Genomic DNA, 19719 nt, shown 5'->3' with positions numbered 1-19719 from the left:
CACGAATGGGATTGAAAAAAAAACCCTGTTTGAAATGTCAGTCAAGCAACATCATCCTGCGAAAGTACCGTAGTCAGCAAATCGGCCACGGTGGTTAAAGCTAGGTTTGTTAAAGCTAGGTCTTTAGTTAGGTTTTTAGGTCTAACACCTGCTAGCCTGGCATCAGATCTGCAGTTTGAACTGACCTGTTTTATACTTTAGCTGTTGTGTTGTAAAGAAAGTGTCGTTAATTTTAAAATATAACTTTAAGAAAAAATCAACAGGTAGATGTGATCTCTGTTTAAGATAGACATAGCAAACTAATTAGGTAGCCAGGGTCTGTAAACATGTGTGAGTGGTAACACTAAGCAGCACTTTAATGAGCACAGAGAGTGAAGGTGAGTGTGTGGATGACATTTACATGCACGTACTTGTCTTTACAAACTCAGAGAAGGGGTGTCAGGGGGCCGTCCTGTCCTTCAATAGCCTTCTTATCTACTGCCTCCTCCTTTCTTCCCCCTGTACCTCTCCATCCATTATAGCAGCATAGGATGGAGCCAAACCCCCACTTTTAGAGGGAGCCTCTAGGGCCTCTAACAAGTGGCTTTGTGCTGCCCTGGCAAGAGAGAGAGAGAGAGAGAGAGAGAGAGAGTGATGTGGTTGGGGTGGCAAGAATTCAGGCTTGTGTGCAATCCAAGTGGGAGATTTTAAAGGGATTCCTGGGAAAAGGAAGAGGGTTTTAGGAGAGGGTGCCAGAAAGATTGGGGGGATATTTGGAGTAAGACATTTTGTACTGGTGTCCTGCCAGTGTGTGCTGAGAGATAAAGAGAGGGGGGAGTAATTATGGATGAATAGATCGAACAGGACAGAGTCCAAAGACTTAGGAAGGAAGAAAAAATTTTGGGAAGATTTGGTGCAATGTGGTGCAAGACTCCACTGAATTAATCAAGTTTTATCCTCTGAATGATCCAAACATGGACTTTAGGGCCTTCTGTTGCAGATGAGTTACATCACACAAAATGCTTATAGATGATAAGTTACACATTATGCATTCAAATTTAACATATTTGCCTTTGCACACATGCAAGCTGTAATTTCTTACCATTGCACTTTGTTCAGCGCCTAGGTTCTACCTGGTAGTTGTTAGGTGCTATATAATTATAAATTAAGATTGAATTAAATTGAATTGAATATTTTTTGCTCCTGATTGTACAGAGGATTTTTTATGCACGAGGAGATGAGACAAAGGTCAGACTCTATAGTTTGTAAGCACACACTAACCTTCTAACATGAAACCTAACGTTCCTATTTTTGTGTCAATGTGAGTGTGACATTTGGAGCGTGTCGGCCAGTTGTCATTTGGTTTTACATTTGGTTTAACATTATGACATAGTAAAAAAAATCTACTCACTGCAGATGCCAAACCAAAAAAAACAGGCATTTCCTGTATGAACTTCTCAAAACACCACTTTTGAACATTAATCGGGTTATACATGAGCCATCGATTTATTACTAACTATATATAAATAAACTGTAACAATTCCTAATCCAATTAATCCCAAATTAAAAACCACTCACTACATGTAATACCATGTGTGAGATCAGTAAATAAATAAACCCTAATACAAGGGCAGAAGAAACTTCATTTCATGTCAACAAGATCATTATACCTGCAATATAATTATACACTATAACAAAAATACCATTGTGCTGGATGGTAGTAAAGGTCCACACATAATATATTCAAATCCCTGGTAACCAATGCCTGTGTTTCACCTGCAGGGATAATGATAACTTATATAGATAATGATAACATGGTTATATTATTAACCGAGTAAACAACCTCCAAAGCCACCGTCCTACGCCTCGGTTTTGTATTCTTGTTTTGGTCACAAAAATAGAGCAATCATAGGTTACTGCTGTCATGAAATCTCTAGTGTGTGTGACAGAGAGAGAGAAAATGTGTGTTTTCTGAGGTGTAGGCAGTTTGCAGGAAACAGATGCCACTTGCTAACTCTCTGCTGTTGCTGTCGCCTCCGGCAGTATTTTAAACGCCTCGGAAGTGTGACACTATCAGATCAGCACACCTCACTTCAGTGTCACCCCTCATTTACAAACACACCGACACACACCCAGGGTATATCAGTGCGCATGCGTTTGGATACTACACAATCTCTCTGGCGTCTGATTGGTCAACGGTACTTACGTGTTAATGGGCTTGTGAAATAAAGATCATTTAGATAAGTGATATTTAAGTTTGGGGCTGAACTTCCCAGACTGTGGTGCTGTTTGAGGAGCCGAACATAGTCAAATCATTACTCAATAAGGTGGAGCATTATTCATGTAGCACTCATCAAGGGTTTGATCATCTAGTCAGGTTTAGGTGTGTGTAAAGTTTTGTATGTTGTATGAGTTGGTAAAAAAAAATAAAAATGTTTCGAGACACACCAACAGATGGCAGCACAAGGCTGCACGCACAGTCACAGGAAGCACCGACCTCATCGGTGTGCCAAAAAACATTGTTCTGTGTAGAGTGGAACTTGTGCATTACCACGTCAAGTTAGAACAAAGAGGAAAACATGAAAATCTGCATGAACCTGGGCAAATCTCTCACGCATGAGTTTCTCGCCGGAACCAACACGATCTCACTTCTGTACACAACCTACTCGCGAGATTTGGCTGCTGCGGACTTCGTGTGTGGGTGTGGGTGCATAACGCATTGAAATGAGCGACGAGGATGGACAGGATTAGAAATTAGTTTATTATGGACATGGTGATGGAAGACATGCAGGTAGTTGGTTTGAAAGAGGCAGATGTAGAGTTAGAACTGGATAATCGGTTGTGGCGAACCCAAACTGTGAAGCAGCCGAAAGAAGAAGAATTGTGAAATCTGTGGAATAATATATATATATATATATATATATATACTGTTTTTTCAATCAGTGTTTGGTGTATATAGAGTAGAAAATGTCACAATTCCACCAAATGAAGGTGTTTGAGGTCCTCCGAAGATCGCTGATTATTTATTCATATATAAATGCTGCTTTACTGGTCAACAGTAATTCACAAAACCTTTTTTTCACTGCTCATGTCTTCTTTTAATGGTGGTTATATAAATAATTTGAGGTGCTGAAGTTGTTGCCATGGCAACACAGTGAACCACACCTCCATGAAGACTTCTACTTTGAATGTTTGTAGATTTCTTTTTTTGCCGTTGATGTTGGCTCGAAAATCTGCATATGAATAATGAGTATCTGCAGGATACTGAAGGCGTGTGTGTGTGTGTGTGTGTGTGTGTGTGTGAGATGCTTTTGCACACTGTTCAGAATCATCATTTAAAATAAATAGAAAAGGCTGATGCAAGTGGGACAATGTAAATCATGCTTTTTGTTTTGTATGTTTTTTTTATAATTGGCGTTCATGCGTGTGTGTGTGTGTGTGTGTGTGTGTGTGTGTGTGTGTGTGTGTGTGTGTATGTGAAATTATAGGAAGTGCAGCGTTGCACAGCTGATATGAAGATCACATCAGAACATTCAAATCATCCAGACAACAAGCACAAGAACAGATACATCAACATTGTAGCATGTAAGTATCCCTCCTTTTCTCTCTCTCTCTCTCTCTCTCTCTCTCTCTCTCTCTCTCTCTCTCTCTCTCTCGCTCTCTCTGTTCTGTATGCTGCTCACTTCTGGTGCCTCTGTCCCTTTCCAGATGATCACAGTCGAGTGAAGCTGAGGCCATTAGCCGGCAAGGACTCCAAACACAGTGACTACATCAACGCTAACTATGTGGACGTGAGTGTTTTCCTCAATGTCTGCTCACAGTTTCACAAGAAATTTATCATCCCCAGTCATGTGGACATAACTGTTCATCACTACCATTATTCCTGGTTGTTTGTATGTCTCAAAGGGCCATATTCAAAATTGAGATAAACGTGTACAGAAGCGTAGTTCTGGCTGCAAGACAAATCATGGACTGTTTTTTTTTATAGCAACAGCTCATTCACAGGAAGTGATACTGTACGAAGAATGGTTCGAACAATATACGTTTAATAATAAATAGATATAAAATATATACAAGGACATGTAGTATAAAAGAAATGAAACATCACGCTGCATCTTTAGGTTTTACAGCCCATTTATATGTTTTGATCTGTCCTTAAAAATCAAAGTGTGTAAGCTGGTGTGTGTGTGTGTGTGTGTGTGTATACATGTCTCTCAGGGTTACAACAAGCCCAAGGCGTACATTGCTGCTCAGGGCCCCCTCAAATCCACCTTCGAGGACTTTTGGAGGATGGTGTGGGAGCAGAACACAGGGATTATTGTCATGATCACCAACCTTGTGGAGAAAGGACGGGTGAGTTCCTGCGTTGCTCTCGTCTTCGACCGGCTGGATCTTTGAAAATCTTCCTGATGTGCTCTAAAGTAAAAAAAAACAGCTTTTTTGAGACTGTTAACAGTAGCGATATATATCCTGTTCTTTACATTCAGTTTTTGAATTTGGCAATACGAAAACCAAAAAAAAACTCAAATATTTAACAATTTTCAACCTAGAAAAGATTAAATGCAGACCAGAAAACATTCATATCATGTAAGTGGCTACAGCAGAAGTTTGGTTTTTGAAAGGGACCCAATGAAAACAAAGACAAAAGTACTATTTAATAGCAGGAATAAACAGAATTTGACTAACGTCGGGAAGTTTTCACATGACGCTCATGATCTGCTTGTTAATTACTTTATATCAGATTATTTTTTGCAAATAATCGTAAAATAATATTGTATCTCTTTTTTCCATCAAAAAACTTGGAGGAGATGCAAGCATTTAGCTGCATCCATTTAGATGTTTTTGTTAAACATTACAACATTGGTGTGACTATTAATAATAATCTGATATCTTACAGTTTATTCTGCCCCAAAGAGACACTTATTGTTAGTATTCAAGCGTAGTTAATTACAGACACTGCAGAAGAAAATGATGGGGTGATAATGGGTAGAGTGAACTGTAATCTTTACATAAACCCTCAGAAGCGAGTGACGTCGTAAACAAAGTCGGTAATTAACCCTGACATGAGAACTGGATGTCGCTGAAACCCTCGTGTGAGTTTGAGAGGAGAGCGTGTCTTGTATTGCAGAATCGGAACATTAAATCTGTCAGGCGGTACTTACAAAGCAACTTGTTTGGATGGGAATGTGTTTACGTGTGTGTTTTTTACGTGTGTGTGTGTGTGTGTGTGTGTGTGTGTGTGTGTGTGTGTGTGTGTGTGGTACAGAGAAAGTGTGATCAGTACTGGCCGACGGAAAACAGCGAGGAGTACGGTAACATCGTGGTGACGTTGAAGAGCAGCAAAGTGCACGCCTGCTACACACTCCGACGCTTCACCATCCGCAACACCAAAGTCAAGAAGGTCAGCGTCACTCCCTCTCTCTCTCTCTCTCTCTCTCTCTCTCTCTCTCTCTTTCTCTCTCACACACATTCACAGACACAAACACTCACACTGCACGCAGTACACTTTGATCCGATTAAATCAAAGCGTCCCGAAGACTTTGTTCAGACGGAGCAGGTGTGTCCACTTTGGGTTGGGAGTGAACTCTGAAGAGCGATCACTGCTACTATTTGAGATATCTAGCTTGGAGCAGATGTTTAAGTAGAGATTAGATTTTGGGCCAGGTGAGGAGAATGTGTGCTGTAGCTCACTGGCTCCTGGTGTTACAGGAGAACTGGAACAGATCCGTAAAAAGGATTTGCACTAAAATGAACACGCTGCAATAATAAAAATGTATTAATGATGTGTACAGCTACAGAAATCCATATACAGTAATCAGTAATAATCGACGAGCACAGGTAGGTGGTAGCATTATTAACCACTTTGGGACCAATAATTTAGGCCTAAAATGCACAGGAAGCAGAAAAGAGAATGCTGTGACACTGATCGCAAGCCAACATAAGGCTCTTCGTGCATACGTTTTACCGCGAGACCGAAGCGCTCACGAGTTTTTCCGCAAGCGTCGGTGTCTAGTTCCAAGCACGCGACGTGTACCGAAATATTTTTCAGTTGTCATAACATTACGAGTACAGAATTTTCCGCAGCCGACGAGTACCGAGGTATTAATGTATAAGATTTATAGTTTTAAAATAGACTTTATCATTTTCCAATCAGTTGTGGTTCTTTCCCAAACTGTTACCACAAAGATGGAGGCACTCAATTGTATACGAATGCCGTAGAATTTCCTTTCACAACATGAAGGGATGGCATGCCCTTGTGCACAAAGCCAGCTCTATGAAGATCTGGTTTACTTGGGATGGACTGAAAGATCTTGAGTGGCCTGCTTTAGAGCTTAAACCCTACTGAACACCTTTGGTATGAATGAGATCTTCTAACCACACCTACATCAGTACCTGACTTTATTAACACTCTTGTGTCGGAATGAGCACAAAATCTGTTGGAACAACTTCCAGGAAGAGTGGAGGTTACTATAACAGCAAACCTGGACTAAAGGTGGAATTTGATGTGTTTAAAAAGCACATACAAATCTTATAGGTTTTGCACATATAGTATATAAGTAAAAGTTCCCGTTTCACTGTGATGGAATTGTTCTCAATGTTTTAGCTTTTAGGAATTACGAGGCACATTTTGGCGTGAGATTTAGAGTGTGTAGTTAAGAGGATTAATTCTGCTGCATTACAGAAGTTTAACAAACACACATAAAGTGTTCAGCCAGCCATAATAATGGCCATTTGTATGCAAGCCTCTTCAGTATAGAGGGGGACCAGAGGTTAATCTATTTACTTTTCCACAATACATTGTTCTCTGTCATTATGGATTACGTATGTGAATGTCATTGTGTGCTGTGCTTCAGGACTGTGGATGTTTGATGTGGTGATGTGTGTGTGTGTGTGTGTGTGTGTGTATGAGAGATGTATGTGAAGGAATTGTACATGGAGCATGGGTGTGTATATAATGTTTTAAAGGTCAGAGCTGTGTAGTGAAAGTTGGTCTTTGTAATTTTGTGTGTGTGTGTGTGTGTGTGTGTGTGTGTGTGTGTGTGTGTGTGTGTGTGTGTGTGTGTGTGTGTGTGTGTGTGTGTGTGCATGTAGGGTCAGAAGGGCAGTGTAAAGAGTCGTCAGAGTGAGAGAACAGTAATCCAATATCACTACACTCAGTGGCCTGACATGGGCGTTCCTGAGTACACACTGCCTGTGCTCACTTTCGTCAGGAAATCTTCTGCAGCACAGACACCGGAGATGGGCCCTATGCTCGTCCACTGCAGGTACGCACACACACACACACACACACACACACACACACACACACACACACACACACACACACACACACACAAATACATATACATATAGAGTTGTATACACACTCTAATTATACAGTGTAACAGCTAATAAAAATGCTCGTTCAATAAAAGCTTTTATTTCTTTATTCATGATACCAATACTTTTTAACAAATTAATAATAGCAATAACAATGTTAAATTTATGCTGAAAAAAAGCAACAATTTTCCAATAAGTGTGAAAGAGTTGGGATTCTTTGTGCTAAAATAAAAATCCTGGATAAATAAACACAAATTGACTGGTCATAAAATTGAACTACTATTATAACAAAATGATTTTTCTTTTGTACAACTAAATATAAACAGCATTCATTTGAGTCAGCGATTTTTAAGGTCTGTCCTGTCTAAAAATCTTAAATCATAAATGAAAGTGTAACACGGTTTGTACTATTAATGTTTGATAAGTGTGTACATGTTTGTTTTTTGCAGACGAATACATGTGTACTATCAGAATAAAAAGTTACACATCAGTAATTACAGATTGAAACATTAATGAATATTGAAAGCTGAATGATTTTATATATATATATATATATATATACTGTAAATACACTGTATGCTGTATGTACATGTAGCGCTTTAGGGTGTGTGTGTGTGTGTGTGTGTGTGTGTGTGTGTGTGTGTGTTCTCCACAGTGCTGGCGTGGGCAGAACAGGAACGTATATCGTGATTGACAGCATGCTGCAGCAGATTAAGGATAAAGGCTCCGTCAACGTGCTAGGTTTCCTTAAACACATACGCACACAAAGGAACTACTTGGTTCAAACTGAGGTTAGACTCAGCAGTCTACTTTACATCGCTTTCACTTTCTTTGACACTCTGGCACATTTCTTGAAGCGTTTGTTGTTGTTTTCTCATGTGTTTAGGAGCAGTATGTTTTTATACATGATGCCTTGTTGGAGGCCATACTGGGGAAGGAGACGGAGGTTTTGTCTGGGCAGCTGCACAGTTACGTCAACAGCATCCTGACCCCTGGCCGGAGCGGCAAAACCCGGCTCGAGAAACAGTTCAAGGTCAGACCAGGCTCTGAGACTTCTCATTTTTTTCTTTTTATCCACACATACATATGAAGATAATGGATTACATGGATTGCACTGGAAGATGCCCTGCTATAGAGCATTGACCTCAACCATACTGAACGCCATTGGGATGAATTGGAATTCTGCACCCCCAGGCCTCCTCACCCTACATCAGTATCTGACTACTAAAACCCTTGTGAATAAATGAGCACAAATCTCCACAAGCACACATAATCTACTGGAGCATCTTCTCAGAAGAGTGGAGGGTATTATAAGCACATATATGTTTAATAAGATGCCAGATATTTTTATTCTAAGCAGCCAGAGCTGAGGTTTAACGGCCCATCAGTGGCTGGTTATGATATATAATGTGTGTATGTATATATATATATATATATATATATATATATATATATATATATATATATATATATATGGATAAATTAAAAGTGGATTTTCATTTTCGTGCCACAGGGGCAACCGGAGTGTGTTTTCTCTGTGGAAGACAGAGGGTATGTGCGGATTGTGGATTGTGCTCTAATTTGAATCATTTTCCCTTTCACACACACACACAACGCAGTCAGTCCCCTGGTTATGTGAGATCGGGGGTGTTCGTGCGGAACATTGCGAGGCTCCATGCTTTAATGTAATTAGCCTTGAGGCTGAAGTTCATCTGTTTGTCTCTTCTGCTTCTTTCCACAGAGATGTTTCCTCTTAGATAGCTATTAAATAAGCCCTGTTTATTTCTTTTCCTTGTCTATAAGTAGATCTTTATTAAAAGGCTTATGTGATGTGCTGTTTTTTTTGTTTGTTGTATTGAAGCCAAGCTGAAACGAGGTCAAATGCATGCATGTTATCGTTTCACATTTTGTCTGCCACGTGGTTTTCTATCAGGCATTAAAGCAGACGCACAAAATTTACCCTATTTAAGATGATTTTTAAAAAAAGGATGATTTTAAATATTTTTAATACTCATACGTTTACTATTCCTTTAATATGTCAAAAAACTCCATAGTGAGTTATAGTTTTTTTTTTAAATAATTCATATGTAGGCATTTCCTTGTTTTGTCTGGATTTGGAAAAAACTAAACGTGGCATTGTCGTTTGTATTTTTGCCCCTGTAGCTTGTGACTCAGTGTAATTCCAAGTTTGCGGAGTGTTTCAGCGCACAGAAAGACTGCAACAAGGAAAAGAACCGCAACTCCTCTGTCGTTCCATGTGAGTGAGTCACAGCTGAAGGATTTTTAATCTTACGCACCGCGGGTTCACGGCGATACTTTATGGTTGCTATGGTTACTGTATGTATAGGCTATAAACTATAATAATAGTTTTATTGCTGTGTTTTATTGTACCTATGTTTCTGACCTAATTAACTACGGCATAGCAACAAGCTCCTGACAGCCGTAGAAACTGACACTAGAACAAGGAGTCTGTTGTGTCATCCATATAATACTATAAATGGCTTGTTTAAAGGTTTGGAATATGAAATAATTTAGTCTTGTTTGATATTGAAGTCCCATCTTATCCCTGGTGAACATTAACCATCAATCCACTATAAAGTTGACCAAATGAGCAAGGCATTGTTGTGCATTCTATCAAAGAAAAGTGTAAATGTAAATTTTGTATTAAGTAATTGCCCGAGGTATGAGGACACCCAGGGGTTCCTTCAGGCACAGTCAAGGGGATCTGTAAATTTAGTAATTTGTTAAAGGTAATGATATTCTGTCTATGAATAATGTCAAATAATATTTAATAACACTTTTAATAAACATGAGTGGAGAGGATCTGTGTTATTTTTTTCTGCATTAAAGGGAAAAGTGAGAACCTCTGATATATTGTAAGATACAGTATACTAGCCGTCATATATCTCAGAAATGGATATCATTGTGGCCATAATTGTAGGGAAACTATAAATTGTCGAAATTATTAACCTTGCTACAGACCTGCTAATAAACCGTATTTGTGTAGGATTTGAAATTGTCTTTTCATTGTTTTGCTGCATCCTACGCTGTCTCTGGTTAATAAACCTGTCTGTGTGTTCTGTAACCCTCCCAGCGGAGAGGGCGCGTGTCGGCCTGGCTCCACTTCCTGGAATGAAAGGCACAGATTACATCAATGCCTCTTACATCATGGTGAGTGTTGGTCTATATCACCCTGTCTTGTTCAGCATGAACTCCAGCTGCAGCACATGTAGGGAGACTCTTTAGGGTTCTTCAGCTGTGGAGTCAGCGTTTCTTTACAACGCGTGTCTGCTGCTTTGTGTTGCGTATATATTCGTAGCAGTGTGTGATGTAGATATATTATGTAAATAATTATTTGTTAATCGTTAACCTGGTAAACAGATATTTGTGAGACGGGGGGAATACATTTTTCAAGCTCTATATTTCACACTTGAGTTTTATTTCATTGTTGGGCTAAAATCTTAAGACCAACATATACAAAGTTATATAAAGCAAATTTAGCGAAGTATACAATAAAATATTCTGGATCTATTGATAAGAATCGAGAAAAGACTGGAATAAATGCATAAAAACACATAATACTCGAATGGTTGTAGTTACTTATAATGACCTGTAGATGGCACAAGGTTTCAAAAGAAGAGAAACTGATTTGGATTTCTTTTTTAACCAGTTTTATTACACCAACAAGCAATTCAGTGTTAAAGCGTTATACAATAAAAATTCATTGAATCGAATTAAATTGCTCGAATGTTTATTAGAAGATTTCACGCTCATTGCATTCACACAGTGTTGGGAAATTCTCAGAACGTCCGCTCGGCATTTTGTGTAATGCGATTGCCCAGAGGACACGTTAAACATGATTTTTCGACAAATAAGTACCATTTATTCCATACCGGGATATTTTTGCTGTACCCTAAATTACGTTTGCTTTTGACCAGTAAAATTGACCAGAACTTCTGATCAGTCTTCTTTGTTTCCTCGAAATCTCCCGTGCCGTCTTGCAGGGTTACTACCGCAGCAACGAGTTCATCATTACCCAGCATCCTCTGCCTCACACCACTAAAGACTTTTGGAGGATGATCTGGGACCATAACGCGCAAATCATCGTCATGCTTCCTGACAACCAGGGGCTGGTGAGTAACTTGAAAACTTTGTTGGGGAAGTAACCAGTGTAGGTTAAAGTTATATGTCTGAAAAAATACAATTTACATTTCAACCAGAGCCAATTACATTTGATCTCATTTATACATGGGGTTAAGGGCCTTGCTCAGGGGCCCATGAGTAGCAGCTTGGTATGGCTGGGATTTGAACTCATGACATTCAGGTCTAAAGTCTTATGCCTTAACCACTAAGGTATAAGCACACATGGTATCAAAGTGGTGGTTATATGTGGATTATAGAAAATATAGCAACAATTAAGTGAGTAAACAAGGCTCAAATTCATGTTTGTTCACTAATCTGTCCTCTCCCTGTGGTGCGTGTGTGCGTGTGTGTGCGTGTGTGTGCGTGTGTGTGCGTGTGTGTGTGTGTGTGTGTGTGGGACGGACATAGGCTGAGGATGAGTTTGTTTACTGGCCGAGTCGAGAGGAAGCCATGAACTGTGAAGCCTTCACCGTCACGCTCATTAGCAAAGACAGACTCTGCTTGTCCAACGAGGAGCAGATCATCATTCACGACTTTATCCTGGAGGCTACACAGGTCTGTGTGTGTGAGTGTGCATGCATGCATGTGTGTGCGTGTGTGTGTGTGTGTGTGTGTGTGTGTGTGTGTTTTGGGTGAATAATTATGTCTAATTGCTCAAATCCCACATGAGTGTTTTAACTGTTTATTTCACTAGGATTTGTGTGTGTGTTAGTCTGCTTCCCTCATTTCCCATGTGTCTACCTGAAGACTCATACACATCTTCACTTATTTTTTTTTGTCCATCTAAGGATGACTACGTGCTGGAGGTGCGACATTTTCAGTGCCCAAAATGGCCCAACCCGGATGCGCCCATCAGCAGCACGTTCGAGCTCATCAACATTATTAAGGAAGAGGCCATGACCCGAGACGGACCCACTATAGTGCACGACGAGTGAGTTTCAGGCCACTTTGTGTGTGTGTGCACTAGTGGTGGACAAAGTACACAAAGCATGTATTTGAGTTAAAGTAGAGATACACTGGAAAAAATATGACTCCAGTAAAAGTGCTCTATTTAAACTTTCACTTGAGTAAAAGTATAAAAGTATTTGCCTCCAAATGTACTTAAGAATCCAAAGTACTGTAATTATGGCTGTAATGTATCTATTATATTTTTTGTCACAAGACTGTTTATGTGAAAAGACTCTGTTACTCTTAACACACCGATCTAATAATAGAATAATAATAATAAGTCAAACACTGATTGATTTCTATTCAAATGATCATGAGCCCAAAACCTTACTACTTAAAAAAATGGTATAAATAACTTCGAGTGGCGAGTTCGAGTCTGGAGTTTCTTCATCATTTATTCTCTCTAAATGTTCTGCTTGCTGGTGAACCAGTGCTGAAATGTATGTTGGAGATCAGTAGATCCACCAAGTGCCAATCAAAACAAGTTCATAACAGAGCTCTATCCTGATTGGTGGATCAGATTGGTGGATCAGATCTGCTCGATCCTGATTGGTGGATTGCAGCGTGTTTGACCAGTTAAGTTTTTATCCACTCGGAAACAAAAAGGAACGACTGATTTCACAAAATGTAGTTGAGTAAAAAGTATGAAATTCGAAATTCTTGAAATTTAGTAAATTGAAAGTAAAAATCTCCACAAATGGAAATACTTCAGTAAAGTACAGATACGTGAAAAAGCTACTCACAGTTCAGTAATGAATTACATTAACTTTGTTGCTGTAATGTACATCACCACTGGTGTTTATTACTGACCTGTGTGTCTTGTTTATAAGAAGGATTTAAAGGTTTGTCCACTAGAGAGCAGGTCTGAGCCAAAAGCCATTTGATTGTGTTAAAACAAAAAAAAGTTTCTAATCTCAGTCACCACCTCATTACTGGCCTCTGTTGAGTCACAAGATGAGGTTTTAGCGCCATCATCCATCCCCTATGAACAGACAGAGACAGGAAGCAGAGGTGTCCCCAAAGACACTAGTTTCATTGAGATGGAGTGATCGGGATTCCATCAACATAGAGGAGACACGGCCTTAAAAAACAAAACTCGATCGCAGCTGCTGAAACAACATTATCCTGACAAACATGTCCCTTCTATTAGAGAATGTGGCGCTAATTAAGACAGCCATCTTTGCTAAACCTCTTAGGGGTGATAGCATAGTAACAATACATCCACTAAAAAGCCCAATTAGTCGTTCTCGCTTTATCAGATGAGACGAGCGGTACTTCATTTACATAATGAATAAACATGAGGGGAGCCCCGGTGTTGTGCTGTTGTTCTGGCTTTTTTTCTGCTAAAGTGGTGTGTGTTGAAATTAAAGGGACACTCATTACGTGTAATTGGATCACAGCTCCTTCAGGTGTTGTATACTTGAAACAGTATAAGAGAAAAGCTTCCCGTAAACATTCGGGTTTCACACCGTGAAGCTTTTTTGCCTGTGTACGTGTATATGTGTGTGTGTGTGTGTGTGTGTGTGTGTCATTTGAAGGTAAAGAAACTAATTTTACATCCAGAGGCTACTTTTTGCATTAGCGAGGTCTCCAGAATGGCGTTTTTGAGGCACAGTGCCAGCATCATAAATAACAGAAATACAGAATGCATACACTCGTAGGCTCGACTTCCTTCATTAAAAGCTTAGAAACCGCTTTAAGTTTATTTTTTCTAGGCAGTATGCACTTATCGAATCATCTCAAGTATATATATATATATATATATATATATATATATATATATATATATATTAGGGCTGTCAAAATTAACTAGCTACTAATGCGTTAACGCAAATAGATTTTAACAGGGCTAATTTTATCAACCATTTTTATAAAAAAAAAAATAAAGAAATAAAAAAAAAACACTAAATAAATATAAAAGAGGTTAAATTAAAACCTTCAATGCAGCAGGCCATACAGGTCACTTAACCCTCTGGGGTCGACAAATGCGTCGGCGCGTTCCTCATAAAGCCGAAACGAACTTAAATTTCTGTCTTTTTTGATCGAACAGATAAGAGCAATACATCATTTGAATCTGTACAGGGTCTACTTTTATTTGTATACACTCATAACAATATCAAAATGCAGTGCTTTTGTCAAAATAAAGAAAACTGACACGGGGTGCTCTGTGCCATCTCTCTCTCTCTCTCTCTCTCTCTCTCTCTCTCTCTCTCTGTCATCTTTCTTCACAGACACCCAAAAACAAAACGACCTGAATCTCAGTGAATCGAAAACAAATATTCTCTGATTATGTAATTATGTAAATTATGAAAGTTAGAAGAGGTACAGTTTCTCCGGTATCACCTCATTAACCGTCCGTGTGGAAACATAACAAAAGTTCGGTGTCTAATGATTTACCTAATTCAAAACACCGTAATTACTTTAAAACATTTACAAGTATATTTTATCTTCGTGCTCTATTTTCGGTTTGGTTTCACGAATGATAAACATACATTTACATAAAGCATCCATATTTGTCCTTGGCTATGTTGATTAGAGTAGTAAAAACTTGAAAATTATTAATTTAAGGTACATTTAGAACAGATAAAAATGTGCGATTAATTGCGAGTTTAACATTAATCACTATTAAATATTTTCATCGATTGACAGCCATAAATATATCTATATTATAAATATATATATAATGTTTAATTCAGATTCCAGAGCTGAGGTTTAATGGCCCAACAGTTTACACATTGATCACAATAGGTTCATAACAGGGAGGTGATCAGTTAGGCAATAGAACAGGCTGATAATAAGGTTCCAGTGACATAAAAATCTTATTTATGCTTTCAGTGATGAATGTTAATCATATTCAGCAATATATGGCATGTAGGACATTAAGACATATTGTTCTGAGTGTAATAAAAGCAGGTGCAGTGACAGCAGAACTGGCTTCGACACCAGCTGAGGACTTTGCAGCACATGCGCCTGCTTAGAGGGGCGTTTTTTTAATCGAAATAACATCACTAAACTTATTTATCTTAATTTAAGGATTTTCGGTTGGCTCGGTCTTTAAACATGACAAAAAATAATAAATCATTTGAAGCATTTAAAATTTCAGTATTACCACCGTGACAAATGTTCCTATTAGCAAAGCGTAAAGCTCCCATATTAAATGAAAGTAAAACGGATTCTTAATCTGTGAATCAGCAAAACACCAATAATCATGAGCAGCTTTAAATAAAAAGAATAAATTACATTAAAAACTCTCTTACCGAGCAGAACGTTTAATAACCCGATATGATCCCTGTAAGGAAGTTAGTGTTTATTCTGAGATCTTTCCTGCTTTGATTTAGCCGTGTTTTTTGTACGGGTGGGTTGCCAGGTATGGAGCGGTGTCAGCGGGGATGTTCTGCGCCCTCACCACTCTGAGTCAGCAGCTGGAGAACGAGAACGCCGTCGGCGTCTATCAAGTGGCCAAGATGATTAACCTCATGAGGCCTGGGGTCTTCACCGACATTGTGAGTGCGGTTCGAATAGCACAAACACAGGAAGCTTTCACACACGTCCCATTCAGTCCATTTCGATCGAGCCCTGGAGCGTTCGCCTTTGTATTACGATGACAACAATTATCTGCCCCTGAGCGCCACCAAGCAAATATTTAGTGTTGCTTTTTGCCTAATTCAATAATTTGAAAGGAAATTATTCCAAAATTATTCTGATTGAGAATCAGCAAGCGGAGGTGTGAAAGTCCATTCACGTTTCGATGGCGTCCTCAAAACACACAAAACACAATCGGGAATTAGTGCGTCAGTGTCATTACTGAACAGCTGGATGTGGTTTGAAGGATATAATTATTGTGTTTCAGTGAAACAGACTGCCTTTAATCTCCATTCAGGAAAAAAAAACATCTACAGTGGCTCGTATTTTTGTTGCAATTTGCTCAGAATATTTCGGTGTGTGTTCCAGCTCTGGTTTATTATCAATCAAGAGTGTGTGGAATGCAGGCGCGCATTTCCAAATCGTTACACAATACAATGAGATTCTTCATTTATTATCTTTATCTACATTTTTCATTAGTAATCTAGTGCAAATACCTGAGATTTTAAAACGTGTGTGTGTGTGTGTGTGTGTGTGTGTGTGTGTGTGTTACAGGAGCAGTACCAGTACCTTTACAAGGCTATGCTGAGTCTGGTGAGCACTAAAGAGAACGGAGCTGGTCCTGTGTCCATAGAGCGAAACGGCAGCATGGCCCTGTCTGACGAATCGGACCCTGCCGAGAGCTTGGAGTCTCTCGTCTGAATTATACACACACACACACACACACACACACACACACACGCCAGGAGGCGCTTAACTTTCTTTGTAAAACTTCAAGGACTAAGACAGACTTTTTTTCTGAGGCCTTTTTTGCCAGAACTCTTGGTTAAATGAATAACCCGATTACTTTTTTACACTGATAAAAAGTTTTTTGATATTTATTTTTTTTCCCTCGCCATTTTATGTCTTAATGTTATCCTACTGAACATTTGCACCTCTGTTTTTGAGTTCACGACAACAAACACACTTCTGTCTAGTTTGCACTATGAAAATATCAGTGTTACTGCCTACTTCAGTCCTACGCTCTCTATTGTTTTGTTTCGTTTTTCTTTCCTTTTCTTTTTTTTATCCTTTCTGATTGTTCTCACGGAAACCAGATTTTGACATTCCATTAGGAAGCTACACTCGACAGCTTGGAAATAATCGCGAAAAGATTTAAAGATCCCACTCTTTTAGAAAATCAAAAATCGTGAGAAACAAAACGAAAACAGAAGGTCGCCGGCATTCGGAGTCGTCGACAAGCAATATTGGGTTTCTGCGCTTAATTCCGACATCATAACGGATTTTTTTATGATTTTTTTTTTTTGCATTATGCATATATTACGCCTGAATCATTAACTTTCTGCAGGTGGTATTAAAACAGCTACTGTGAACTTTCCTCTTTTTTTTATTTTTTGAATGATTCATATTATGCTTTTAATATATATATGAATATATCGTATCTCATTATAACTTGTGGTTTTGTAAAAAACAAAAGAGAAAAAAAAGTTAACCATCATAAGCAACTGGTTCCTTGCAGGCTTGGTTCAATGGTTTTTTGCCTCACGCTTTTCAATAGCAGTCTCCACGTCCTCTCTAGCACCCCCTGCTGGTTTTTATTTCTTTACCCCGCAGGCTGCTGCTAAACACTCTGACTTTGCTCGAATGGGGAAATCCTAGTCATGCGCGCTTTACCGTCGGTTATCAAGTTCATCGTTTCTTTTCGTTTATTTCTGCGTACGTGATTCGCATCGGTCAGGTCTCGATGCCTTCTGTAAAGTCTCGATCTCATCTCCGCACGTGTGCGACGTAAGAGTGTGTGTCGTGTGTGGTGCTGAGTCAGTTTACTCGACGTGTGTATAATATATTCCGGGAAGAAATGCAGACCGTACACGGTCCATGTCGCTCACGTCCTGCCTCCGTGTCTCAAAGTCTTTTCACTTGTATCCCAAGTCTTACAAACGCCGTGAACAAAAACAAACAGGAGCAGGAGCGTGTGTGGACGGTGTGTATCGTGTCACACAGCAGCACAATGATGGCCTTGTTAACGCACCAGTTACCCAACAGCTGCACAAGGAACATTTGATTTGTCAAGTTTTACCAAAGACTTCAACTTCAACATTTCACAAGTCTGGTTGTGTCTGTGGCAGATGTTGAGATGGTGTGTGTGTGTGTGTGTGTGTGTGTGTGTGTGTGTGTGTGTGTGTGTGAATGAATTACACGAGACTGAGGTCCCAACTTGGTTCATTTAGCACTTTTTATCCAATTTTATAAAAAAGTCACCATAGACAGTAAAATGCTTTTTTTTTTGTTGTTATTATTGTTGAAATATTTGTGCTTTTGTGATGACAAGATCAAGGCTTTGACACCACATTCTTGAAAAGGCAGCGACGTTGTTCGTTTTTGCCTTCTTAACTATTTGTTGACTTTTTGTTGTAATTTTATTTCTCAACATTCTTCCTGATGTCTACCTTGTTCGGCTCGGGTGTCGAGCCTTTGCTTATATGCTGCAATTTCACCATGTATCTTTCTCCTCTTTTTCTTCGAATGTACATGTTTTAATATATATTTTTTTAGTTCGTCTGTCCATCGGTTTTCTTCACGTTATCTCCTGGTGTACGTTTCTAGAATTTTATTTTCGTATAAAACCGTCTCAGAATCTCAGCTCTCTGGATGTTTTGTGCAAAAACAAAAATGTACAAAAAAAGAAAAAAGTGAGTGTGTGTGTGTGAGAGAGAGAGAGAGAGAGAGAGAATAACCCGGTGGTTCATTCAGCGAGTGACTGACGTCTCATGCCTCATATACCAATATACCACAAGGCAGTGATTGTGATATTCTCTTATTGTATTGTTGATTGTTTTTCATTTCCTTCAATGAGATTATAGTTTTGTTTTTGTTCTTGTGTTGTTGTTTTTTTTATTCTGAGGGTGTCATAGGCAAGCTCCACTGATTAAGTTTCCCTCATTCACTTCTGTAATGCAGGCGGGTGTTGAACGACATCATATACCCTGTTTTTTGGCATCTGGTATACCACAAAACGAAGGACAAAAAAATGTGTTTTTCTTGTTTTGTTGAAAGCTATATCAAAGCATTCTATTATAGTGTTATTTAATATGTAAATTGTATTGCTATACATAAAATAAAATATGGGTTTTGATGTACTTTAAGCATATCTATACCGTCTGTGTTGTACCGTATGTTTACGTATATTTACATATCTATACCGTCATGTTTTATTCGATTGATCGATGTACTTCTTGAACCGTGACAGAGAACACGTAAGTAAAACCAAGCACAGATGTGTGATCCTTCCCAACCCATTTCCTATTTATAATATCTTCCACTCTTCTAGGAAGATGTTCCACTAGATTTTGGGGAGTGTGCTTGTGGAGATCTGTTCTCAATCACCCACAAGAGCATTAGTAAAGATACTGATGTAGGTGAGGAGATCTGGGGTGCAGTCAGCTTTCACATTCATTCAAAAGGTGTTCAGTAGGGTTTGTGCTCTATTGCACTCATGATCTTTCATTCCAACCCATATAACTCTCCATGGAGCTGAATTTGTGCATTGGGTCATGCTGGAACAGGTTTGTGTCTCCTAGTTCAAGTAAAGGAGAGATTTAATACTCCCACATCCGAAGACATTTTATACAACTGTGTGCCTCCAACTTTAAGCACCACATATGGCTGGAAAATTCAGCTGTCCCAACATTTTTGTATATATTGTCTTTCTTGTGTCAAGAAAACATCATTATACCATCTCCACCA

The 19719-nt window shown here is 39.0% G+C and overlaps 1 protein-coding gene across 1 annotated transcript in view; it reads left to right on the top strand.

The window, feature by feature from the left end:
- ptprga (protein tyrosine phosphatase receptor type Ga) overlaps positions 1-19118 on the top strand; it is a 255305-nt gene extending 236187 nt beyond the window's left edge. The window contains exons 16-29 of the mRNA XM_046874758.1: positions 3468-3564; positions 3688-3770; positions 4198-4332; positions 5246-5380; positions 7072-7244; positions 7955-8090; positions 8186-8332; positions 9463-9556; positions 10394-10470; positions 11304-11432; positions 11851-11997; positions 12231-12373; positions 15758-15893; positions 16528-19118. Coding sequence (XP_046730714.1) covers positions 3468-3564; positions 3688-3770; positions 4198-4332; positions 5246-5380; positions 7072-7244; positions 7955-8090; positions 8186-8332; positions 9463-9556; positions 10394-10470; positions 11304-11432; positions 11851-11997; positions 12231-12373; positions 15758-15893; positions 16528-16674 — 1779 coding nt within the window. The 3' untranslated portion in view covers positions 16675-19118. The remainder of the gene's footprint in view (positions 1-3467; positions 3565-3687; positions 3771-4197; positions 4333-5245; positions 5381-7071; positions 7245-7954; positions 8091-8185; positions 8333-9462; positions 9557-10393; positions 10471-11303; positions 11433-11850; positions 11998-12230; positions 12374-15757; positions 15894-16527) is intronic.
- Positions 19119-19719: the final 601 nt, after the last annotated feature.

The sequence above is a fragment of the Silurus meridionalis genome, chromosome 19 (genome assembly GCF_014805685.1).
Source record: "Silurus meridionalis isolate SWU-2019-XX chromosome 19, ASM1480568v1, whole genome shotgun sequence".
In the NCBI taxonomy this organism is placed as follows: domain Eukaryota; kingdom Metazoa; phylum Chordata; class Actinopteri; order Siluriformes; family Siluridae; genus Silurus; species Silurus meridionalis.
Note: the sequence above shows the minus strand (reverse complement) of the source record. Positions and strands in the feature narration are given on the sequence as shown.